Raw genomic sequence first — 27,091 nt, 5'->3', positions numbered from 1 at the left:
GGATTTCTGATAGTATGTCCAATCCATTTCCATTTCCTCCTTTTTATTTCTGTTTCAATACTGGTTTGGTTTGTTCTTTCCCGTTATGCCATATTTGAAATTTTATCTGGCCAGTATATTCCCAATATTTTTCTTAGATATTGATTTATCTATACCTGTAGTTTGTTTGTATTTTCCTTAGTTAATTTCCAGGTTTCTGATCCCATATAGTAGATTAATTTTAGCATTTGTGGTGACTTACATTTTGCTGCATTAAACTGATACCCCCATTCATTTGCCCATTTATCTAGCTTATTCAAATCCTCTTGCAGGGCTACCACATCTGCACTATTACTAATAATCCTTCCCAGCTTCGCACCATCTGCAAACAACTGAATATCCCCTTGCAATCCACTGGCAATGTCATTGATATAAAGGTTAAACAGTATAGGTCCTAGTACTGAGCCCTGTGGGACCCCACTTGTAACCTTCTGTTCCCTTGAAACTGTTCCACCATACACAACTCTCTGATACCTATCAGACAGCCAGTCCTGAATCCAGTTGACCAATCTGACATCCAGATCCATATGTTGCAACTTAAATATCAGCTTATCATGTGGAACCCTGTCAAATGCCTTTGCTAAGTCTAAGAAAATTGCAGTATATGCCTTTCCCCCATCTAATGCTCTTGTAACTTTATTATAAAAGGCTAGCATATTGCTAAAACAAGAGCACCCTTTCACAAATCCATGTTGACTCTCACAGATAACATTACCCTTATCTGCCCAGTGCTGTATACGGTCCCTCACTACTTTCTCCAAAATCTTAACAACTACTGATGACACACAGACTGATCTATAATTAGACACCTCCAGTCTGTTACCACCCTTATGCAATGGCACTATCTTACCTTCCTTCCATTCCCTGGCCACCTTTGCCGAAGCCAGACTTTCATTGAAAAGCCAGGTTAAAGGCACTGTCAGTTCCCTAGCACATTCTCTCAAAACTTGTGGTGAAATACCATCCAGTCCAAAAGCTTTATTGACATCCAGAGTTCTCAGTATCTGAAACACACTCTCCTCCTGTACCTCTAAACCCTGAACCTGCCCTATCCCTCTAGCATTAAAACTGACTCCTCCAGGATGAAATACTCCAATAAAGTGGTCATTGAACAATTCCACTATGTCCTCTGCATCAGTCACTCTATTCCCATTTTTATCCCACAATGTCATTCTTCCACAGTCATTTCTCCTCCTACTGGCCACATAGCTAAAAAATTCCCTAGGATTTTCTTTGGATCTTAGAGCCAATCTCCTCTCATATTCCAGTTTCGCTTTCCTTACCACACTAGTCACTCTTCTGGCCTGTGTCTTATATTCTTCACGCATCCTCTCTTCACCTGTCTCCTTATATCTCTTCCATAGCCTCTTTTTTACATGCAATTCCTGTTTAATATTGCTGCTAACTAATATTCTTTCACAATTTCCCACACACTAACGATATCCTGGCCTTCCAATTCCTCCCTCCATGAAACTTCCCGAAGTTGACGTCTGAGACTATTATAATCACCTGTATTATAATTCCACATAAGTTCCCGTCTCTTTGATACTCCTGCCTGTCTATTCATTTTCCAAGTCAAAACCATATGGTCACTCTCTCCAACTGGTGGGAGAGATGTCATCTCAGTTATTATCAACTCTTCTGATGCTATAACCAAATCTAAAACTCTTGAACCTCTTGTTCCCTCTGTTACATGTTGCCTAAGACATTTGTCCCTCAAGAATTCTAGAAATTCCATTTCACTATTGCTACATGCATCTTCCTCTCTCCAATTTATACTACTGTAGTTAAAATCTCCCATAACAATCATTCTTCTTGCACTTGCCAACCTTAGCTGTCTAAACATCTCCTGGTCCCCATCCTCCATACTCCTGGGTCTGTAGCAACACCCCACTAAATATCCTGTCTTGCCTACCTCTACCTCACGCCATATGCTCTCAAAATCATTTGTCTCACTTCCTTCCAAAGCCTCCACTCTTAGAGGACATAGGTCATCACTTATCATAAGCAGTACCCCACCACCACCACGCTTTTCCCTCCTATCCTGACGAAAAATGCTATACCCAGTGACTTCTATTCCTGTTATTATATCCCCTTCTGTCAACCATGTCTCAGTGATCCCAATAATTTTTGGCCAGGCTGATGCTATCTGCGCCACCAATTCCTCTCCCTTATTCCGGATACTCCTGGCATTAGTATAAAGCATATAAATGCCATTGTTTCTATATCCAGTATTATCCCTTCTAGACTCCACTGGGCTCAGTGTTACCTGTCTTACTAGCATCTTATCTTGAACACCACGGATCATTGAGTCGCCATACATTATACCTCTTACCATTCCCTCTCTCCTATTGTTTCCATTCTCTACTCTTCTTTCATTCCCATAGGTCTCTCTCATTCCCTCTCCTCTACTGCTATTCTCTCTTCTAGCATTCCCATACCTCTCTCTCCTACTGTTTCCATTCTCTCCTCTTCTAGCACTTCCATATCCCTCTCTCATTCTGTCTCTCCTACTGTTTCCATCCTCTCGTCTTCTAGCATTCCCATACCTCTCTCATTCCATCTCTCCTATCGTTTCCATCCTCTCGTCTGCTAGCATTCCCATACCTCTCTCATTCCCTCTCTTCTACTGTTTCCATTCTCTCCTCTTCTAGCACCCCTATACCTCTCACTCATACTCCCTAAATTCTCTCTCTCTCCTACTCTGATTCTCCTTGCATTTATCTCTTCCATTCTCCTAATCTTATCTTTCATGCTTCTACTTTCATTCACAAGACATTCCACCTCCTCTTTCAACTCATCTATCTTCCTCTGCAGGTCAGTCACTCTTAATCTAAATTCACTGTCCCAAACAAAACCATCTCCTAAACTTTTACAGTCACTCACACCTTCCACACTATCAATTATTATTTTCTCATTCATATATATCTTTTTTTCATTCTCTCCTATTACACTACTTGTCTTCCTACATTCATTCCCCGTTCCTGGACCAACAAAGTCGGATATTGATATTTCTAATGCACTTATTTCCTCCAGCTGCCTGCATTTTGCGCATATACGCTCTCTGCTCTCTTTCACAAGCCACATATCTAATTCCTGAGACGCATACATGCCGCAAGTACTGCATGCCACAAAGTCCCTTATGATATTGCTAATAATTGAGTTCTTAAATGGCGGAGGACTTGGCGATACGCCACTTGCGACTGCTGCTGAATCCATCATCATTCCTTACTGCCGAGTACCATAATCGTTAATTATTCAATTAATAAATTCCGTTAAATAAATAGAAAAAAAAGTACAAACAATTACAAACAAAACATTTAAGTACACTAAATAAAATGAAATAGATTTCATGATAATAAAGTATACTTCTTGTTTGTGTTTTGTTAATTTCATGTTATTTATTTTTAATTAATAGGCTGATATTGTTGGTCCAAGATTCCTGGAAGACTTAAAAAGAGATGTTGAAAAACCCATTGCATTTGATGCTATTATGAGAGTCAGAACTAGTACAGGTATGTCATATTCTTGTTTTAATTCTTTATCGAAGCTTAAGGAGACAGATGTTTGTGCATGAAGTTTCTTCACAACTTGGCTACTTGTGTGTGGAATCAGTTGGAATTCATATGTTTTCCCATAAACTTACCCACACTGGTTTTAGCTTATAATGTGGTGTTCAGTGGGAGCTAGATCCATGGAGATAATAAGAGTTAAATCAGTGCAGAAGTCCTGTTTTCCATACATTAGTGACAAAAATGGTATATCACCATATTCTTAAAATACTCTGGTTTTTTAAAAATTAGTTTATTTTTCTCAGTTACTTCATAACTTAGCAACCACAAGAGGATAAAATCTGTTATAAATGTGTTAAAATCATATTGCTACTTCTTCATTATCCATATATGAATTGTTATACCTGTAAATAAATATGAATTTCTCTTTCACATTATCTTTTCATTTTTGATATCTAGTGTTAGTAATACGTACAACATCTATGTTTTGTATCATCTAAGACGATATTGATGTAGGCACTGACAGACAGATGATTCATTTTGTAAACAGATGACAGGTATCGATAAATACAATACAGCACTGTAAGTGTATTTTCTCTGCCTTATGATTTTCTTAATAACATTTTCTTTTCTCTAACTTACTTTATTATAAGAATGCAGTATATAATATATATAATATACAAAATATATGTTACTCAACTGTCTATTTTACCAGTACACATTGCAGTCTCTTCTCTGATTGGATAGCATTTATAGAATGAGATTTACAATGCACATAACATGCCCATGGGTTTTAATTTTGGCTTCAATTGAATCATTTTTTTTATTGGCAAAATGATGCAAACTGATATAATTCTGTATTGGTTGTATAATTTGATGTTTGCTGCTTAAGGTTTCTTTTCAAATTTGTTAAGTCATTTCAGTTTTGGGTACAATTGGATCATTTGTAGTGGCAAAATTAGGTAACACAAAATTTTATGTTTGGAATGTATAAGCCAAATACAGGTTGAATTTTAATAAGTGCACTATAATTTTGGATGCACATTGGATTTTTACAGAAGTTCTACCCATTGCTAATGTTCTTCATGATGATACTTCTTGTAAAACAATAAAAAATAAATAACTAAAGCAGTGGAAATATTAGTAAAAAAAATCTGGTGCTGAACACTATAAAACTAGACATGTGAATAGTCATAAGAGGTTAAGTCAATGTTTAAGTTTAGGACTGATTCATCTTACTGTTATTTTACATTATAATTGTCTTCATTGGCTAAATGATAACAGTTACTCATTACTTCGTTGCAGTTTAAAGAAACTGATATTTGTTGTCACTAAAAATTTGTGCAATAAAAGAATGCACAAATTTTTATAGTGACAACAAATTTTCAGCTGCATGTTAATATCAGAATTAAGGAAAGCAAAATTGTTTACAGTACAATTGACCCTTCAACATTGTAGGGGTTAGGGGCTCCGATTGCTGCAAAAATCTGCATATAACTTTTGACTTTCCAAAAAACTTAACTACTAATAGCCTACTATTGACCAGAAGCCTTACTGGTAACATAGACAGTTGAGTAACACATATTTTGTATATTATATATATTATATGCTGTATTCTTACAATAAAGTATGTTAGAGAAAAGAATATGTTATTAAGAAAATCATAAGGCAGAGAAAATACATTTACAGTGCTGTACTGTATTTATTGATACCCGTTGTCTGTTTACAAGATGAATCATCTGTCTGTCAGTGCCTACATCAATATCGTCTTATATGATACAAAACATAGATCTTGTACGTATTGCTAACACTAGATATCAAAAATGAAAAGATAATGTGAAAGAGAAATTCATATTTATTTACAGGTATAACAATTTATATATGGATAATGAAGAAGTAGGAATATAATTTCTTCACGGTAGGCCTAGCCTATACAATAATGAATGAATCGTTATAAAAAAATATTTTATGCAAATTAATTGAACTAATTAATTAATAGTTAATTTTATGCACTTATGATTTAATACTGCATCTTTATGTTTGTTTACATTTCTCTCTACTGTGAATGCCACCATGTGTGGTCTGTAAGTGTTTGTGTTCATAAGTTTTGATAATTTTAACTTAATAATTTTGGTAATTTTAATAGATTTGTATATATTTTATGCTAGTAAATGATAAAACAGACTAGTATCTACATATATTTTATGCATTCGTGACACACTTTTTCTTAATTTTTTTCAATGTCCATAAGCAACACGGTTGGTCTGCAAGTTTTTTTTTTCATATTGTCGCAAATCTCCAACAAATTTTCTGATATATTTATTGAAAAAATTATTATTCAAGTCAACCGTATGTGTTTTTTTTTTTTGGTTAATTTAATGATGAAATACATCTTTCTTATGATTACCTATAATCATTTCCTTACTTATATAGATATAATCATATAGGTAAGGAAATGATCATAAATTATATAGATATAATCATATAAACAAGTAGTTTAATGATATAATCTTTAAACTACTTGTCTAACTTTAATCAGGTTACTACAACTGAATCTGCAGTAATTCTGCAAAGGATTGCAGAACCTATCTACAGCACATAAATGCTATAGGTGACAGATTGTGAAGAGAAAAGGAACTAATAAAGAAATGAGAAATACCAGGAAGGCTATTCTAGAAAATAGCAGCACATGAAATGGAGGGAGAGGTGGTTTGATGATTCAAGATAGTTGCTAAATAAAACATGCGAAGTAGGGAGTCATTAATAGTTCTCTTATGGTTCATGAATTGGCATAAAATGCAAACATTAAACTGAACTCATATGAAGAAAGTAGTAGCAATAATTGCTCAGCAGCTTCTTGTCTGAATATGATCAAGTACTGCATTTTCCAGTGCACCTAAAGAATTCTCACCATGTTTCATAAATGACTCTCAAGGGAGCATACTGTGACAGTATTACACACTTAAGGTCACATTATTACCACTGTCCTGTCAGCAATGTTCCTCCAAATTAATCTATTACTAGTTAGCACTCCAATATTGTCAGATCTTATATTTCTATCTTAAAGCACTTCTGACTGCATCAATTTATCTATATGTACTGAGTGTATCATAATTAATTTGCATAAAGTAAACAGCCAAGTTTCGTATATTAGATTTAATACTACTTTCTTTCATAATACTGTCCATATAGATGATGAATAAGAGTGAAGTTAGTGCACTCTTATCTCACATCTGATTTTACATCACACTACCTTCCTGTACTACCTTCAATTCTCATTTGATTACATCTTAAATATAGACTACATATTGCTCTGTATAATATTCCATTTACTCTCATATAACTGTACATTTTGAACAGCTTTTCTAATCACACCTTGTCATGTGCTTTTTTCCAGAGTTACAAAACTTAAATACAAATCCTCATTATATTCCTATGATTTTCACATTATCTTCAATTCTCATAATCCCATAATTCTCACCTTGTCATTAAAATAGTCTTTACTTATGGATTCTTTCTCTCAACCACACACACAGACACTTGCACATTATTCTTCATAGTTATTTTCATTTCAAATGCTAGAAATATTATACTCTTGATGTTTTACTTCCCTTTTGATGGAACTACTAATGGCAAAGACTAAATAAAGTTTTACTCTTTTATCAAGTATTAGTCATAACTATTGATAAGTAATGCAGATCAAATCTTTAGTAATATTTGACATACTTGAAGTGTATAATTTGTAAAGGGTAGGTCTTGTTTTAGCAGTTTACTTGCATTTTATGACAAGGTGATGAATGTGTTAGATATTCTTGGACTTTGCAAAAACATTTAATAGATTACCACATAAGTTGGTGTACAACCTGCAGATATACTATCTATCTCCGATCCATCTGGGAATACTATCTATCTCCATTGTCTGGGAATAGATAGTATATTGGTTAGATGGATCGGAGATTGTCTCCCTGAACAATACCAGCAAGTTGTCTATGATAGAGTAGTGTCTCAAAAAAGGAATGTAACCAGTGGTGTGCCCCAGGGTTCTGTTCTTGGGCCCCCCTTCTGTTTAATTTGTTTGTAAATGATGTATCATATGGACTGACTGGGGATCTTCAGTTGTTTGCTAATGATACAAAGTCGGAGAGAGAATTATAAGTAACATCGCTGATATTAATTCCCTTCAGGAAGATTTGAATAGAGACTTGGACAAAAGAGTGATGGTGGTAGGTTTAATATTAATAAGTGCAAGGTATTGCATTTTGGAGTGCAGAAATATAAGGCTGTGTACTTATATTGATGGTGCTGCACTGCAGAAAGTGGACGAGATTCAAGATTTATGAGTGATTGACAGCAAACTGAAATTTAGAGGACATGTAAGTGTTGCAAAGGCTGCATGTCACAGTGCTGCTATGTTAGAGTACTGGTTAGACCACACTTTGACTACTGTGCTCAGATTTGGTCAACTGGTTTTCATTGTGATGTGGAAACATTGGAAGAGGATACAAAGACAAGTGACTAAGACAATATCAGGACTGGAATGTTGGCTGCGGAGAAAGGTTAAAGGAATTTGGATTGCAGAGTTTGGTGGAGATGTTTAAGTTAGTGACAGGATTTTATCAGATTAATCCAGAGGAAATTATAAGAAAGAGTAGAAGGCAAGAGGAGAAGAACCAGGAGCCATCCCTGAAAGTTTTGTAAGAGTGTAACAAAGATGGGTGTGAGGAGTAGATTTTTTACATGGAGAATTGTCAGTGAATGGAATGCATTACTGGAATATGTTGTTAATGCAAGGAATGTTAAGGATTTTAAGATTCATTATGATAGATTGTCATAACCTCCCACAATGAAATGAGTCTGCCAACTCCATGGAGAGTGTAATAATAATAATTTATCAGTCTTCTTATATTCAACCAGTTAAAAGCCAAAGACCTCAGGGTACAAAACAAAGACAAGTATGAAGAAACTCTCTTGAGGGAAGGTGAGGAACGATAATCTCAGCAGTACACTTTCACATCTAGAAATAGAGGATAGCTTTGACTGCTGGTTTGAATATACTCTCAAAATTACTCTATCCCAAATTTTGGGTAATTGAAGATAGCTGTCAGATGTCTGAATTTTAATATATACACATTTAATGTATTGGGGGCGCTTAAGGATCAAAGCTATATAACTGAGAGGAGAAATCCACATAGCCTTTAAAGGAATGTGGAGAACCGACCAGGGCTTCTGACCTAATGTACAATCACCTACTCGTGGTGCACCCTGTTGGGTATCTACTTGGATACTGAACGAATGAGGATGGGCTGCCAATTTGAGATTTAGCCGAACAAATTGTATTCTTATTGGCTTAAACCAAAATACAACATGACAAAATTTCATGCCGGCTGGGGCGTCACCCAGTTAAACAAGGCCCCCATTGTTTTCGCTAGGGAACCGGGACGACAGCTAAAAGTCAGCTACTGGAACAAATCTGAAAACACACCCCAACTCAACATCACCAGAGTTAAAGATCGGTACTATCAACATAAGAAGCCTGAATAGCAAAGAAATGGAGCTAGCTGAGAAATTACATAAGTACCAGATCGACATAATAGGGGTGACTGAAACAGAAAAATCAAAAACTGGTGAGATCTTTCTGAGCAATAAATACAAAATGTTATATTTAGGAAATGACAATCAAGGAAAAGGAGTAGCCATAGTATTCAACACAAAATATGAGGCTAATCTTCTTGAATGGCAGGCAGTCTCAAGTAGAGTGATGTGGGCAAATATCAGAATTGGGAACCTGACAATTAGACTTATTTGTGCCTATTGGTCCCACAGAAGGTTCTACTAAGGTTGAAATAGAGGAATTTTTTCATGCTTTAGAGAAAGCAACTGACACCATGAAAAAGGAAAAGTTGGTCCTTGTTGGGGATCTAAATAGCAAAGTGGGAAATGATTGTAAGATATACAAAAATATTTTGGGAAAATTTGGAGAAAAGAGCAAAGCTAATAATAATGGCAAATATCTGTTGGATTTCTGCTCAGGACATGGACTGGTTATTACTAACACCATGTTCCAACATAAAAATGTGCACAAATTCACATGGAGAGAAGAGGCAAGGAATAAGAAAAGTCTTATTGACTGTTATTGTTGAGAGTCTTGTTTTCTCCCTGGTGCAGGACACCAGAGTGTACAGAGGATTTGAATTTGATCACTATTTAGTCTTGAGCAGGATAAAATTGAACTTCATATTGAAAAGAATAACATGTAAGAAAGTTTTAAAGCGAACTTGAGCAACTCTCAGATGTGAACTGTAGACTAAAATACATAAAAATTATTTAAGAAAAAATGAAAGAGTTTGAGAACAGCAACCAAACCTTGGAGATTCAGTGGCAAGCCTTGAAGAAAACACTGATTGATTCAGCCAGAGAGGCATGTGGTGAGGTTGTCTGCAAGGATAGAAAATCAGAACTCCATGGTGGACACAGGAAGTTAGAGGCAGTGAAGGAAAAGAAGAAAGCATATCAAATTCCTGGCAAATAAGTCAACTTGCACTCTTAGAGAATACAGAGACAAATGCAAGAATGCTAAACACTGTGCAAAACTAGCTAAACAAAAGTCATGGGAGGACTTTGGCAAGAATATAGAAAATAAATATCAAGAAGGTGGCAAAATATTCTGGAGGTTTTTGAAGAAGCTTAGAAATGGAGGAAAGAGTGTTCTAAAACGAGTTAGAGATGATAAAGGTGACATGAAAACGGGAGAAAAAGATATCCTTGGAGTAATTACTTCTAAAAATTGCTAAATGAAACAAGCAGTGATAGCACAGTGGTAAAAAAACACTCAACAGGCATGCAGTCAGGAATACATATCCATACTTGAAGTAGAAAAAGCCATCAAAGGTTTAAATGTGGAAAGGCAGCAGGAGTAGATGATATTTGACCAGAAATGCTGAAGTATGTTGGTATAAAAGTCTTACGGCTGCACTGCATAGTTCAGAAAGCCTGGACAGAGGGAAGAATTCCCGATGATTGGAGTAGAGATCTCATAGTACCCATATATAAAAAGAGAAATAAAACTGAATGTGAGGATTACAAAGGCATTTCATTACTGAGTGTTCCTGGTAAGATCTATGCAAGTATACTTGAGAAACTGGTTGAGAAGAATTGTGGAAGAACAAGCTGTATTCAGGCCGAATAGAGGCTTTCAGGATCAGATCTTCGATTTACGATAAATAGTCAAGAAAGCATGGGAATATAACAAAGATCTGTATTTAAGTTTTGTCGATCTGAAAAATGCATATGACAAGGTGCCAAGAGAGAAGCTATTCAATACGCTACAGTTATATGGTGTCAATGGGGCATTATATCAAGCAATACTTAGTCTTTATTTGAGTTGTAAGTCAGCAGTTAGAATTGAAGGAAGTACAGGAAAATGGTTTAATGTTAAATCTGGTGTGAGACAAGGATGTACATTATCCCCCTCTGTTATTCATTTTGATATCATTAAACTTGATATCAAAATTGGAGATGTTAATGTCTGCTCTTTGCTTTATGCAGACAATATTATACTTCTAAATAAATCCACTATAACTCTGCAAGATTCCCTGACTAAAATTAATAACTGTTGTAATAGATATGATATGAGTGTCAGCAATAAAAAGCCAAAGACAATGAAAATAGGCAGAATCGTTGAAAATGTCAACTATGTTGTGAACGGAGAACTTGTGGAACAAGTAAAACATTTCAGCTATTTAGGAATGATTTTTAGTGAAGATGGTAAATTAAATATAGAAATAGACAACAGAATCAGCAAAGTTGGTATGCTAGAAAGTCAATTGAATAAATTCATATTGAATAAGAGAGAAATTAGTCAGAACACTAAATTAGCTGTTCAGAAGACAGTGTTCAAACCAGTTTTAACTTATGGATCTGTGAGCTGGGTCAGAGTAAACCACTTGACCAAAGACTATGAGAGTCCTGAGAAAGATTAGAGGTGTGAACCGATGTCATCGGTGGCAATATCATATTAAAAACGAGGATATTAGGAAAGAACTTGACATTGTCAGCATCCAGGAATGCATTAGCAGAGCTTATCTCAGGTGGTATGGTCACTTAAACAGAATGAGTAAGGAAAGTTTAGCGAAACATGTGTCCTCTGCCAGGTTGGCAGGAAAACGATCCAGAGAAAGACCAAATTATAGGTGTATCGATACTGTGCAATGTGCCTTAGACAATAGCGATATAAGATCTGATAATGTTTGATTTTTGGCAGGTAACAGATTAATTTGTGGAAAAATTGTAGATGGGAAGTTAGTAATGATTGAAATTTTTCATGTAGTACTATCATATCCTACACCCCTTGAGGTTACATGACAGGAATTTGATGATGATGACATTTAATGTACATAATGTCCGATCACAGATCTAAGACCCTAGTCTGGCAATTTGCTAAAATGAGTCAAGTCATGTTAAAGGGGAAAAAGAAATAAGCTTACGTATGAATTGGTCACCAACATGAAAATCACGTGCTTTATATAAAATTTTCCAACTGTTATACAAGCAAAATAGTTGCCACTTTAAAAACTACAATATTCATAAAAGAAAAGCTAAATTTCCAATGGTTAGTAATAAACAACTCATCCCACAAGATGGATTAAATTACCCTATTATCGGAATGGATTCTCCTTCTGAGATGCGCAGAAGTGTTGAAGGGTCTCGTATCTGTGGGTGTACAGTGTGTGTGTGTGTGTGGGGTGGGGGTATATATTTTTTTACTTACTCCTTGCACACTTGGAGTATTTTAAACTCTGAACTTCAAAACAAAAAGAAAACAATTGAAACTAAATATCTGATTAACCTTGCACTCAGGTTTGCATACGAGGATATCTGATATGTAACATAACCTCATAAATAACTTAAAGTAACTTAACTTTAATGGCCATTTAACTTATTAAGAGATTGGGCTTTCAAACACCTCAAAACCAAAATAAAAATCTTTAATCTGCAAATAAGACAAATGTACCAATGGCTATTATCCCCATAGAATAGAAAAAATACTAAATGCTTCCAAAAACCTCCTCCATTGCTTATTAACAGCAAAACTACAGCAAGACTACAGCAAAATTATTACCATTCCATACAACTGCATGGAATGGTAATAATTTTGCTGGTCAACTATGGACAACAGGAAGAACTGTTGGCATCCTCCTTGGGGAAAATAAACAATACATTTGGCACTATCATCATAGCAGGTTGGATCTATCAGACCATGCCTTGGATACCCCTTCACACAGGATCAAATGGAAGAAAACAAACCTGCTACACAGAAGTCATAAGTCAGAGAGATTTGATTTTGGAATCAGCACAGCTTTAAAACATTCTCCAAACATCAACATGTCATATCAATTTTGAAAATAGGAGACAGCCATTTTAAGATTTAATTAATACTTGTTTAGGACTTTAGTTCCTTGTATTGTTTGTTACAATTTTTTAAACTAGTCGCACTGTTATACCAAATTGTTGTTTCATGTACTATGACAAACTGTTCTTGTGCTCTGAAGATATTGGATATAATATCAGCTAATAAGTTATACAAGTTATAAGTTATAAAATAAATACTAATTATTTTCTTATCATTCTGTGTTGTGAATCACTACCATTAAATAATCTAATGTGTACTGCCAACACATTTAACCTTTCTTCTTGTTTGAGAATACATCTACATATCTTAGCCAGATAGAAGGTTTTAGGAGTGGGACTGAATCTGTGGCCCATTTTTCCAAGTTTTCAAAATTGACAATTGGGGGTGAGGTGGGGGAACCCTTAGTACTTTCCTCTGTTTGTAAATTTTGTTTCTCCAAGAAAAATAACCAGAATTCATGCAAAGGAAAAGAGATATAAGATATCAGAAGGAAAAATGTTTTTTAAGTGTTAAGGCATCATTCAAAGGAATATTGGTGAACAGTGAGGTGATGGCAGAACTTACCAACCAGTATATCTGTATTCGGTAAAGTTAAATTTTCATTCAAGGTTTTAAAATGGGTAGAGTTTTTTTAAATGGGATGTGGTAAGACCACTGCCAGCTGTTTTGACAATATGGAACATCAGTGGCATCTACTATAGGTCTTAGAGGGGCATTGGGTTTGTGTGGATTTTTGGTAAACTATATATCATGAAGGGGGGGGGGGACTGAAGATTTTTTGTTTTGTTATGTCAGGTGGCCAGCAAGATGCTTTTTTTTTTTTTAAGTAGGCTTTTTAATTTATTTTAACCTGCGTTTTGGTGGGGATCATAGTCTAGTGAGATATAAGTAGAGTGATCTCTGAGAATAATATCCATTTTTTGATTATATTCAGTGGCATTAAGGATGACTGCATCATTATTACCCTAATCTGCTCTAGTGATGACAGTGTTTTTATTTTTCCATAACTTTCTGAGAACAGCAAGTTGTCCAAAAGATAAATAACTTTCCAAAGGCAAAGACTGGGGGAGGATATTGGCTATGTCAACTCCATTGTTATTAGCTATTTCTGGAGCTAAGTAACAAATTTGCACTTTGTTGTACATTAAATCTGTATTTTGGACAGATGGGTAGATCAGCTGCTATCCATTTAGGTGAACACTAAAATTACATCTGAAATCATAACTATGCTGTCACTCCGATATTGCAGACCATGTATTGGATACCAGTCAGGATCTTCAAGCTCTCCAAGCTCCATCACAGTAAATTTAGAAAATTAAGACTGTTTTTTGGAATCTGAAGCAGCAGCATGATGAAATTAACCAAATCTAAACAAGTACGGGTGTATTTGTTTAAATACAATTAGGATGTAATTAGAATGTAAATTGGGACAGAGGTCCCAATTTACATCCTGAGCTACCTATAAATGCCCATAGAAGTGCACCGCCTAAGTAGAACTTTAGCCATCATCACCATGTTTTTCATTGAGTATTGTGTTGGCCTTTTGTGTGTGTGTGTGTGTGTGTCATAAGTGTTATTTGTACTCCCTTAAGATACCTCAGTGACAGATGAAATATTAAAATTAGGTTTTAATCTTTTCTTAGTGTTGTCGGTACTCCATTAAACCTTCAACATGATATCATCCAGTACTTAATCCTTAACCACACACAGAAGGTATAATACAGTTTTGCTGCTTGAGTGAAATCTTACTAAAATAAAGATAAGTTTTGCTAGTTGTTCTTTAAAGCTTTGCCAATCCAAAAATGAACATTTTCAATATTGTTCTAGTTAATTTCCCTATTGATTGGCTAGAGTGAAAGTGACTGACAATTTTCATTGCTGTTAAAGCTGGCACTATCTTTGGAGTGAGCTAATATGTATGGGGAAACATCTAGAAACAAAATAAAGATATATAAACATATGACCTCACTCCAAAGATACTCATTTAAAAGCATGACATTTAGAAGCTTCATTGGCCATGAAACAGTTCTCTCTCTCGGATCTCCTCATGTCTGAGGACTCGTGACCTTCCTGATGATGCTTCACTATTTCTTTCTCCCCTGTGCTTCTCTTATTGCTTGTTCTAGTTTAAGTCCAGTGATTCTTAATATTTCGTCAATCCACCTGTTGGAGATTAACCAAATATAATCATCCAGGGTAAACCGTGTGGGAAACATGGTTTACCCTGGATGATTATTTTTTCCAGGCAGTTGCCTTCCCTTCTACATATGTGTCCAAAATATTGCAGTATTCTTTTCTTTTAGGGTTACACGGTGATCAGCATTCATTTTAAAAATTTTATGGAATTTACAACCGTGTTAAAAAAAACTTTTTTTATTATCCTGACGTTTCGATCTTCACATCAAGATCATCATCTGGAGCATACATAAATATACAGGACAAGCTGAGTTACATCATTAACTGTAAGCTATAGAAACAATGATTTGATCACATGCTATTCTACTGGCATGACCTCTGGTGAAAAAAAAAAGATAAAATAAAATAAAAAATAAATTTTTACATCAAGCTAAATTCTATTTTACAATGACAGGAATTAACATTCTTTTAGATGGTTTTCTTTCAGAAACAATTGGTGTCCTATTTTTAGTATTACAATTCTTATTTTTGATTTACAATACTGGATTTTCTACAGTCCTGTTTATAGTTGTTCTTGGTGAGGAAGGTCAAATATATACCTTCCATATGTTTGGGATTTTTAGACCATCATTATTGTTCAGATTGGGGTGGTTGATAATAATCTCACAGGCCTCCTTGAATTTCCGTTCGTACCATGTTCTAGTGTGATGTAGACAGCTGGTGGTTTTCTAATCAATTCTGTGTAAGGTATTCAGGGCATGATCAGAAAGGCCAGCATCACCATAATTATTATATTTAATCTGTCGTTTATGTTCTTTTTGTCTAATAGGAATAGTGCATCCTGTTTCTCCTATATATGGTATGTTGCAAGTACAATAAATCCGGTATACTCCAGGGTGAGCTAGTGGAGGGAGTGGGTCTTTGGGTGAGTTGAGTAAGCTCTTTAATTTTGCAGGAAGTTTAAAGGTGGCTTTGAGGTTGTACTTTTGTAGTACTCTGTTTATTTTGTCTGATATTCCTTTAATCTAGGGAATGGTTATAGTTTTACTGTAGTCTAGTTTGTCTTTGTTTTTTATTGTGGTTTTGTAGAGAATTTTGTTAATAGTGTTTTGGCTGTATCTGTTTTTTTGTAAGTTATTACTGATAATTTTTAAATTCGTCTTTCAGTGCCTGTTCACTGGAACAGATAGTCTGAGCTCTGTTTTTTAACGTGTTGATGACACCTAGTTTTTGTGTTGGGTGGTGGTAGGAGTTTATTGTGTATATATTGTCCCGTATTTGATCAATCAACTGGTGTTTTTAAAATGGTGTAGGGACAGCAATATCACTCCTAACTGCATCAGGTTAAAGAGAAAATTCACTTCAGCAAAGGCACAAAGAATATACCCCCGCATGGAGAAAGCACTACTGAGAGAGCAGATCCAAGCTACCAGAAAGAACCTAGCCGCTACACAAAACCAGCTACTAAAAGAAAAAACGGTGCTGTCTAGCTACTTAAACGCAGATATCTGGATAATCCTAGAAAGGATTACAGACAACACAGCAAACCACATCCGACAAACGAAGAAAGAAACCCCAATTTCCAAATTTCAAAGACTAAAAGAACGACAAAACCAGCCACCATATTCACAGTTTGCCACAGTGAATAACAACAACCAACCAGAAGCAAGAAACAACAGGAGCCACCAATCACCCACAGGTATCAATAACATAGTCAACCTATCTAACCATGCTCTAAACAAAGACGAAATCTCTATACTTAACAAAAGTTTAAATTTTGCTATAGCACCGAAAATGATAGACAAACTTGAAGTTATTTGTAATATGGAAAGAGGCCTAAGATTCATACCTAATAACATAGCAGACAAAATAAGTATAGAAACTGCGAACATTTTAAACCATAACAAAACAATAACAAGCAACATAACTAAACACGAATTAACAGCGATAAAATCACTTAAAACAAATCCTAACATTGTAATAACCAGAGCTGATAAAGGAAATGCCACTGTCATTTTAAACCGTACCACTTATATAGAAAAAATGAATCTGCTGGTCTCTGACAATAACACATACAAATTAGTTAACTACAACCCAACTAAAGAACAAAAAACAAAACAGAGAAACTACTTAAGTCAATTACCACATGGCCCGAAGATACAGTCAAAAAACTGTTTCCTCACTACGCGTGCTCCCCAAGAGTTTACAGGCTACCAAAAATTCACAAAGAAAACACCCTGCTAAGACCTATCGTTGAGGGAATTGTTAGCCCGACGTATCACTTAGCCAAAAAATTAGCAGCAACACTCAAGGAGTTCATATGTCATTCCCCCTCCTATATCAAAAACACACAACACTTCATAAACATCATCAAAGACATTACATTAGAAAAAGATGATTTATTAGTCAGTTTTGACGTCTCTGCCCTCTTTACGAATGTCCCAATCAATAACATAATCCTCTCCTACAGAACAAATTTCCTCCAGCTGCGCTTTTTGTACATGTATTATGATCAGATTATTTTGTATGGCAAAATGCCTTCTACTTACAAAAAGAAGGCACAGCCATGGGCTCGCCATTATCCCCCATCCTATTGCTAACTTTTACATGGAACATTTTGAGCGACTTGCCCTAGATTTCTCCCCTCTAAAACCCAAAGTCTGACTTAGATACGTTGACGATATTTTTGCGATCTGGTCCCATGGCCGCCAGACGTTAGACACATTCCTTAGCCACCTAAACTAACAACACAAACGCATACAGTTCACAATTGAAATTGAAAAACACAACACACTTACGTTTCTAGATATACTTGTAACACGTCTTCCCTCTGGTAATCTTTCCTTCACTGTTTACCGAAAACCGACACATACGGGTCAATATATATATATACATAAACTCCTACCACCACCCAACACAAAAACTAGGTGTCATCAACACGCTAAAAAAACAGAGCTCAGACTATCTGTTCCAGTGAACAGGTACTGAAAGACCAATTTAAAATTATCAGTAATAACTTACAAAAAAAACGGATACAGCCAAAACACTAATAACAAAATTCTCTACAAAACCAATAAAAAACAAAGACAAACCAGATTACGTAAAACTATAACCATTCCCTACATTAAAGGAATATCAGACAAAATTAACAGAGTACTACAAAAGTACAACCTCAAAGCCACCTTTAAACCTCCTGCAAAATTAAAAAAGCCTTCCTCAACTCACCCAAAGACCCACTCCCTCCACTAGCTCACCCTGGAGTATACCGGATTTATTGTACTTGCAACATACCATATATAGGAGAAACAGGACGCACTATTCCTATTAGACAAAAAGAACATAAACGACAGATTAAATATAATAATTATGGTGATGCTGGCCTTTCTGATCATGCCTGAATACCTTACAGAGAATTGATTGGAAAACCACCAGCTGTCTACATCACACTAGAACATTGTACAAATGGAAATTTAAGGAAGCCTGTGAGATTATTATCAACCACCCCAATCTGAACAACAATGATGGTCTAAAAATCCCAAACATATGGAAGGTATATATTTGACCTTCCTCACCAAGAACAACTATAAACAGGACTGTAGAAAATCCAGTATTGTAAATCAAAAATAAGAATTGTAATACTAAAAATAGGACACCAATTGTTTCTGAAAGAAAACCATCTAAAAGAATGTTTATTCCTGTCATTGTAAAATAGAATTTAGCTTGATGTAAAAATTTATTTTTTGTTTTATTTTATCTTTTTTTTTTTTCACCAGAGGTCATGCCAGTAGAATAGCATGTGATCAAATCATTGTTTCTCTAGCTTACAGTTAATGATGTAACTCAGCTTGTCCTGTATATTTATGTACACTCCAGATGACGATCTTGATGTGAAGATCGAAACGTCGGGATAATAAAAAAAGTTTTTTAACACGGTTATAAATTCCATAAAATTTTTAAAATGATTGCAGTATTCTCTTTTCATTTATGTTTATCAGTCTTGTGTGGATATTCAGTTCTTCTAGGATACTTTTGTTTGTTCACTTTTTCTGTCCAAGACACTCTTAACAATCTCCAGCACCAGAGCTCGAACTCGTCAATTCTTCTTCCGTCATCTTTTTTCATTGTCCAAGACTCAGAAGTATAGAGAAAGATCGAGAAAACTAAGATTTCTACGATTTTAATTTTCGTCTTTTTTTGGAGATGTGCTTGTCTTTCTGGATCTTAGTTAAACCAGTCATCGCTTACTTAGCTAATGCTATTCTTCTTCTTACCTCTTTTTTACATCCGTCTTTTTTTATTATTATCACCCCAAGGTAGTTGAAATGGTCGGCAATTTCAATTCCTTCTTTCAATTCATAAAAAAAAATTAAATATATATTCTTGCTACCAAAAAGTAAATTTATTTATTTATCATATTTATTATTTATTTACCTTTATTTGCAGGTATTAGGCCTACCGATTTTTTTGGCAATTATTATATGTCTAATACAACAGATGTTGAATTAGCAGCTGTAGACTGTGACAAAGCTTTGTCTGCTGAAATAAAATATGATGACAAGCTAGTAGAAGAAGATGGAGCTTATATCCAGACAGCAATATTATTCACAAGTTGTAGTGGACAAAGAAGACTTCGTATTCATAATTTGGCCTTAAATACATGTTCTCAAATGGCAGAACTTTTCCGCAGCTGTGAACTGGATACTATAATGAACTACTTCTCCAAAGAAGGCAGGTGTTAATGTTTTGTTATTTTGTGTGTGTGTTCTTATGACATCTTTATACTATATGTAATTATACTTTGCTTTAAAATTCAACTTTTAATATTATTCAGATTAGGAAGAATATTAAAGGTTAATCACTGTGGTAAGCAGTAAATCATAAATTTATTTGATATTATTTTCCTGTTCAAGAGTTTGTGAAGTTTATCTCAAAACGTTTGAGTCATGCAGACTAGATTTTATTGCAATCCTTCTTTCTTTTAATATAGAATAGAGAGAAAGAGAATGACAGGCTATCCCTACATGTTTAGAGGTATGGTGAAAAGGGGAATAAGTGAGGAATAACTTATTTTAACATCAAGGATGGTGGGAGAGTGTAATCAATTTGTATGAAACAATATAAGAACAATGAAACTTAATTTTCATATAAGACTGAGGAACTTTTGTTGAATTTTATTCAATTCTGTTTACTATTGCCTACTGATATGAGTAATTGCGCTACACAAGTGATGCACATAGTAGGATATACTCTTAAGTAAATTGATTTTAAATACTCTCTTAGGATGTCAATCATGACCAATGAAGTCTTATCTTCTTGCACTGACTAATCCTCTTGCTTTTTATTAAGTAACACCTCGATGTTGTGAATGCACCTACATTGTTACATTGCACATACCCATCCTGCTTGTTCTTATCTTTCCACTACCTGTTGTTTAGGTCATATCATAGTATTGCATGATATACAAGGCTTATCAAAAATTTGCATAGTTTCTTCCACTTTACAAATTGAACATAAGCTGAACACTTTATCACCACTTAAAAATATTCACATGACCATCAGATGCCATATTGTAATAAAACTTTTATGATATAACAATCACATTATCTTTATTATGTAGTTTGCATACTTGTGGAGTTTATCGATAAATTAAATATACCAAGAAATTATATACTTGGATTAATCCTTTATCCAAGTGTAAGCAAACAAATTTTGCGGCTGAAGTATTTTCAGGACTAGGGCAACTTGTATATAGAAGCTAATGACTTCACATCACTTGCCTTAGTATCCCATAATATAAAGCACACATCTTTGCAGACATGTATAACACTATGCACTATAGGAAAGGTCACTACCCAGACTTGTTTTAACCTTTATTGAGGTCTCTTCAGTGGGAGCCATACCCACAGATGATATTAAAGTTGAAGTAATGCAGAAGTCATATTTTCATATACGAGGAGCCAAAAGGTGTCAGTACCTTATTATTAAAATACTCTGGATTAGAGATAGTTGTTGAAAGTTTTTCCACTTGGTTATACTATAAATTAAAGATACCAAGAAATTATATACTTGGATTATATATCGAAGTATATAATTTCTTAGTATCTTTAATTTATAGTATAACCAAGTGGAAAAAATTCCAAGTTTATCGATAACCTTAAATCAAGATATGTTACAGTCGCTGTACTTACTATGAATGTATACAATCTGAAAGAATGGATTGGTTTATTATCATGCTTCATTGAATTTAAAATGGAATCCATGCCCTGGAGTTTTCTTTGGCTAGGGTTTTTGTAGTCATAGTGAGTTTATTGTAGTAAGAATTGATACCTATCTTCTGTGCACAAGTTTAATTTTGAATTCATTTATCTAAATTTTGTTATTGAAATAATTAACTTAGAAGAAAACAAATACTTGAGGCATAAATTTAAGAACACAATTGTGTGTACCCTTAGACGGTAAGAATATTATAGCTTTTCACAGAACAGAGTTTGTTATCAGTGCACTACCTGTTAAACAGGGTATAGTAGACACTATGCTGTCTTCGTTAGTTAAGCAGAGCAGACAATTTTAGTAGCAATTTCGTAAATATTTATTATTTATTAGTAAGTAAATCCATACCACCAGTATGGATTCTGCCAATCCAGAATTAATCCTGCATCACTCACCACTGGACATGTGACATAGAATTGGTTTTGAGAAAGGTGTGCTTTTGCCCTTGATATTTCCAAGGATTTCGGAAATATGTTTGGCATCAAGGCTGCTTTGCAAACTGCCTTCCTTCGGTCTACCTGCCATCCTCTATAACTGGATAGCCAGCTTTCTCTCTGGTTGTTCACTGCTTTGCCGCCAATGCAGGAGTATCTCAGAGCTCCGTTCTCTCACCTACCCTCTTTCTTTTATACATAAATGACTCGCTCTCAATCACTACAAATCCTATCCATCGCTTTGCTTACAAGTGTGCTCTCTGCTTAACCATACTCCTTTGACAAACTATGTAGTTCCCAGGCATCCCTTACATCAAGATCATCTGCAACCAATGACTTAAATACTGATCTCTATACCATCCTTCAGTAGGGCAAGAATAACCTGGTCACCTTCAGTGCTGCCAGAATGTAGTCCTGCCTTTTTTCTTGCAAAAAGGAATCTCGGCTTACTTTTCCTCATCCTCGGTAATTCACTAGATAGGATGAACACTCTCTCTCCTTGGACTGACATTTACCTTGACACAAACATATCAAATCAATATCTTTCTCAACTTCTTAAAAACTATATTCTTTTCTACTCAAGGAGCTATTTTATACCCACCTAGCTACTAACTCTATATAAATCCCAAAGTAGAATCTATGCTGTCTTCATTAGTTAAGCAGAGCAGACAATCCTTTGAATACTGTACACAACGGGATGGTGCACCTAAAAGCTCTTTAAAAATTCTTCATGCTGTCCAGAGGAGTGCAATTTGTCTCATAGATGATCCTTCCCTCACAGGCTCACTTAAATCTCTATCACAAAAACACAGTATTTCAGCTCTTTGTCTTTTCTACAGGTACTTCCATTGCCACTGTTCCAATGAATTGGCAGACATCATTCCTTCACTTACTGTTAGACCTGTTAAAAGAAGAGCAGAAGTTATCATCCCTTTACAATACAACTGCAAAATCATTGAACCCACTTCTCCTCTTTCTCATTTATTCCCTCTACCTCTATCCTCTGGAACAGCCTTCCTCATGATGTGTTTCCCAATAATTTCAACCAACAGCTCTTTAAGAAGAATGTCAATAGATTTTTTTTTCCCCTCAACCCTCATCTGCACCTCACACATGGCACTGCTGTGTTATAGGTTCTTGTACTTTCGGTGTGCAGGATAAATATATATTCAAAAATAAATAATGCATTATTTGATTGAATTTTTAAAATATTATTTTGCTTGAAACTATTTGAGTTTCAGATACACTCACAGACATAATATATTATCTGCAGTTCTTAAAATATATATACAGCAGATAACGTTATCTGTAATATGTACATTTATGAACATGTTTATTATCTACACTGAAGTTGCCAGTACATTTTTGTATATTGAAGTAGTTTTGTCTTTTTTGCCTCTGGTACAAGGCACTTTTTTATATTCTGATTGCTTTTTTTGCAATTGGGAAGCTGCATTATCTAGTGACAGCAACATGTTATGTTGCTGTCACTAGATAATGTATACCCTAGAGGTATACACACCCAGAGTGTGGTGTGTATACCTCTAGGAGTGCATGAAAGGCCCTTAGGTGTTACAAGCCATAACATAGTGAAATTACTGCCATCCTTGGAAATTCCTGGCTGTATGCTCTCTTTCATTCTGTCAATTTTGTTAACTGTTAAAATATTATGCCATGCTGACATCGGTATCCTTGACAAGAGCCCCAATGCCATAGCACCTCTGGATACAAGGCATTTTTTTTTTTAAATTATGATTACTTTTTTTTTTTTTTTTAATTTTTATATTTTGATACTGATAAGTGCAGAAATGTTTTATAATTTTTCAATAACTAAAAAATCCAAAGGAATTTTTAAACAAATTATATCTCTTGGTATTCATTGAATGACCCCCATTAGAACTGTTTAGTATGCCAAAATCATTTTCCAACTGCATTATTCAGCTGCTTTCATAAAAAATTTAACTTCAAATAGTTCAAACTATGTGGTCTGAACTATATCTAAATTGTTTTTTTTTTTAAAATAACTATAGAACTGGATTTCTCCAGTAACTTTTTTCCAAGAAAAACAATATCATTCATCTTGTTAAACTTTTTTTTTATTGAAAATTTAAATGTCACAATTTTTGTTTCTGCGTATTGGATTAACCATTTAAAAAAAATGTTTCACGTGTTTGTAATTTATTATATATGCAAATATTAAAAATAAATACCTTTATAATTATTTGTGGTTAAATGAAATATATCTTCTCCCTTTTCCTGAGAGGAGTTATGCCAGTGCTATTAAAAGGGATATGTGGGTACTGAAAGCTTGGGAAACACTATTCTGAAGTAATTTCAATCTCTTAAATATTTTACTGATAAATTATTAATGTAATAAATCTAATGTAGTTTAATAAGTAAACTGTCTTTTTATAATTGAGACATGATGAATACTTGCGGAAACATACGGTAGCAAACTCAAATAACAATGTGCTCACTGATTAAATTATAGTATCCATCTAAGAAAACATTTTCTCTACTACTTTTTTTTTTCTTTTCTTTTTCTTTTTTTTTTTTTTTAATGCATAAGTCATATCTTCTTAGAATACTCTCTGGGAGAGCGCGGTGGCTGTCCTGTTTTAGCAACTAGATGTTAATGGCATGCTTAAAGAGAGATTGTGACAGGAATCAGAAACAATGGAGGTGTGGATATCAAAATATGTATATATCGTCAGAAGTCTTAATCAGAGTCAGTTTTTGTGGGAAATAATCTTTCTCCTCACCCATACTCTCTCTCTCTCTTTCTCTCTTGTTTTGCCATGCTAAAAAAGATCTCTGACATGTAATGACATGGTATGGTTTGCAGATAAAGAAGTGTCATATTGTAATTTTTTTTTTTAATCATATAAGTACAAGGAACTAACTTAGAAAGTTTCAGTAATTACATTTTATTCAACAGTAGTGCAAATTAGCATTATTACATTGAGATTACCACCTCCATTCATTGAAGTCATTGGTCACTTTTCTTGTAAAATTAAGTTAATTCTTTCCTTAGTTGCTGTTGAGTATCCTGAGTTAATGGTTACTACATTGCTTGCCTTTGTATGCTAGGGGATTTCCAGTGGATGTGCTGTAACATATATAATTCATAACTGAATACTTTCATCTTAAACTGTTATTTTTGTATGTTGCCTTTTTATACTGTTTATTTTATCACTTCAGTTAACATCCCATGAATAGTGCATTATGTAATCATTATGTCACCATATAAAATTAGCTTGAAAGTTATCATTTAAATGTATTGAATAATCTGCCTATCTTTTTTAACTTGGATATCAAGCTAAAAATGAAATATAGTTGCACACCTTTTTTATACATTTCCATCAAAGGGTATTTTGTTATTTTTAGGTTTTGTTTTAACTTCTCAATTGTCAGCTTCCTTATTATGCAGGCTTAGGGAGAGTAATTCTTTCTTTTAAACATTTTATACATGCTGCACTTTCCTTTCATGAAATATCAGGAATTTGTTTTATTTTATTAAAGGAAGAATTAAGGAAGGTAATTATTATTTTCTATTCTAATACTGAGCATTCAGTATAAAAAGTTTATTTATTTTTTATAGCAATAAGATTAATTGTTGAGCAGACACCCAGACAAGTTAAGGACTACTTTGTCACTCGTACTGCTCAGATGCTGGCCTGTTATCGAAAACATTGTGCCAATCCATCTTCTGCAGGACAGTTAATATTGCCAGAGTGTATGAAATTATTGCCTATTTATGTGAATTGCCTTATTAAAAGTGGTGCTGTAGCAGGAGGTAAGTACTATATTTATGCTATGAAACAAATGCATTGCCAGTAACTATAAATTGTACGGTTTTATTTTTTTATGGCTCTCTCCCACCCACATTTGTTATTTTACTTATTTTATTTTGTTTTATTTTTTTGCGTAGTTTGGAACCTCTCTTCTATATAAAAGCCATTTCAGGCCTCTAATTGAGCAGGGTGGAAGTCTCACACTGAGCAGTGAAATTCTTCATCATCAAATTCCTGCCATGTACCCTCAAGAGGTGTACAGGATATGATAGTACTACATAAACAATTTCCATCATTACTAATTTCCTATCTACAATTTTCCTCCAAATCAGTCTGTTACTTGTCAAGACTCCAACATTATCAGATCTTATATTTCTTTCTTCTAAGTCACTTTTTACCATATCAATCTATCTATATCTTGGTCTTCCTCTGGGTCTTTTTCCTATCAACCTGGCAGAGAACACTTGTTTTGCTAATCTTTCCTCTCCCATTCTGTTTAAGTGACCATACCACTTGAGATTGACTCTGCTAATGCATTCCCCGATGCTGACAATATCAATTTCTAACATGATCAATTTTTAATGTGATATTGCTATTGATGCCATCTGTTCATGCCCCTAATCTTTCTCAGGACTCTCATATCTGTGGTCTCTAGTCTTTGGTCAAGTATTTTACTTCTGACTCAGTCTGCAGATCCATATGTTAAAATTGGTTTGAATACTGTCTTGTATACAGCCAATTTAGTGTTTTGACTAATTTCTCTCTTATTCTATATAAATTTATTTAATTGACTTGCTATCATACCAGCTCTGTTGATTCTGTTGCTATTTCCATATTTAATTTACCATCTTCACTAAAAAATTGTGCCTAAGTAGCTGAAATGTTTTACTTGTTCTATAGGTTCTCCATTCATAATACAGTTGATATTTTCAGTGCTTCTTCTGCCTATTTTCATTGTCTTTATGTTATTGCTGACCTACACACTACTATATTTATTACATCAGTTATTCAATTTAGTCAGGTAACTCTGTAGATTTTTAGCAGATTTATTTAGAAGTATAACATCATCCACATAAAGCAAAGAGTTGAGATTAACATCTGCAATTTTGATATCAGGTTTAATATCGCTTTCCTTCATAATGTGATCCATATAGATAATGAATAACAGAGGGGATAATGTACATCCTTGTCTCACACCAGATTTAACATTAAACCATCTTTCTGTACTTCCTTCAATTCTAACTGCTGACAACTCAAATAAAGAATAAGTATTTATTGATATAATGCTCCATTGACACCATACGACTGTATCGTTTTGAATAGCTTCTCTCTTTGCACCTTGTCATATGCCTTTTCCAAATCTATAAAACTTAAATACAGATCTTTGTTATGTTCCCATGATTTCTCAGCTATTTGTTGTGAAGTGAAAATCTGATCCTGACAACCTCTATTTGGCCTGAATCCAGCTTGCTCTTTACGAAGCTTCTCTTCCACATT

At 34.5% G+C, this 27,091-nt stretch overlaps 1 protein-coding gene across 1 annotated transcript in view; it reads left to right on the top strand.

Annotated features, from left to right (window-relative positions):
- Sec24CD (COPII coat complex component secretory 24CD) overlaps nt 1-27,091 on the top strand; it is a 400,801-nt gene that overhangs the window by 291,280 nt on the left and 82,430 nt on the right. The window contains exons 15-17 of the mRNA XM_090409481.1: nt 3,458-3,554; nt 19,540-19,824; nt 25,402-25,596. Of these exons, the coding sequence (XP_090265607.1) occupies nt 3,458-3,554; nt 19,540-19,824; nt 25,402-25,596 (577 nt within the window). The remainder of the gene's footprint in view (nt 1-3,457; nt 3,555-19,539; nt 19,825-25,401; nt 25,597-27,091) is intronic.

The sequence above is a fragment of the Typopeltis vanoorti genome, chromosome 19 (assembly GCF_054136105.1).
Source record: "Typopeltis vanoorti isolate ZY-2024b chromosome 19, IOZ_Tvanoo_1.0, whole genome shotgun sequence".
In the NCBI taxonomy this organism is placed as follows: Eukaryota; Metazoa; Arthropoda; class Arachnida; order Uropygi; family Thelyphonidae; genus Typopeltis; species Typopeltis vanoorti.
The sequence above is the reverse complement of the archived record's forward strand: the minus strand, read 5'-3'. Positions and strand labels throughout refer to the sequence as shown.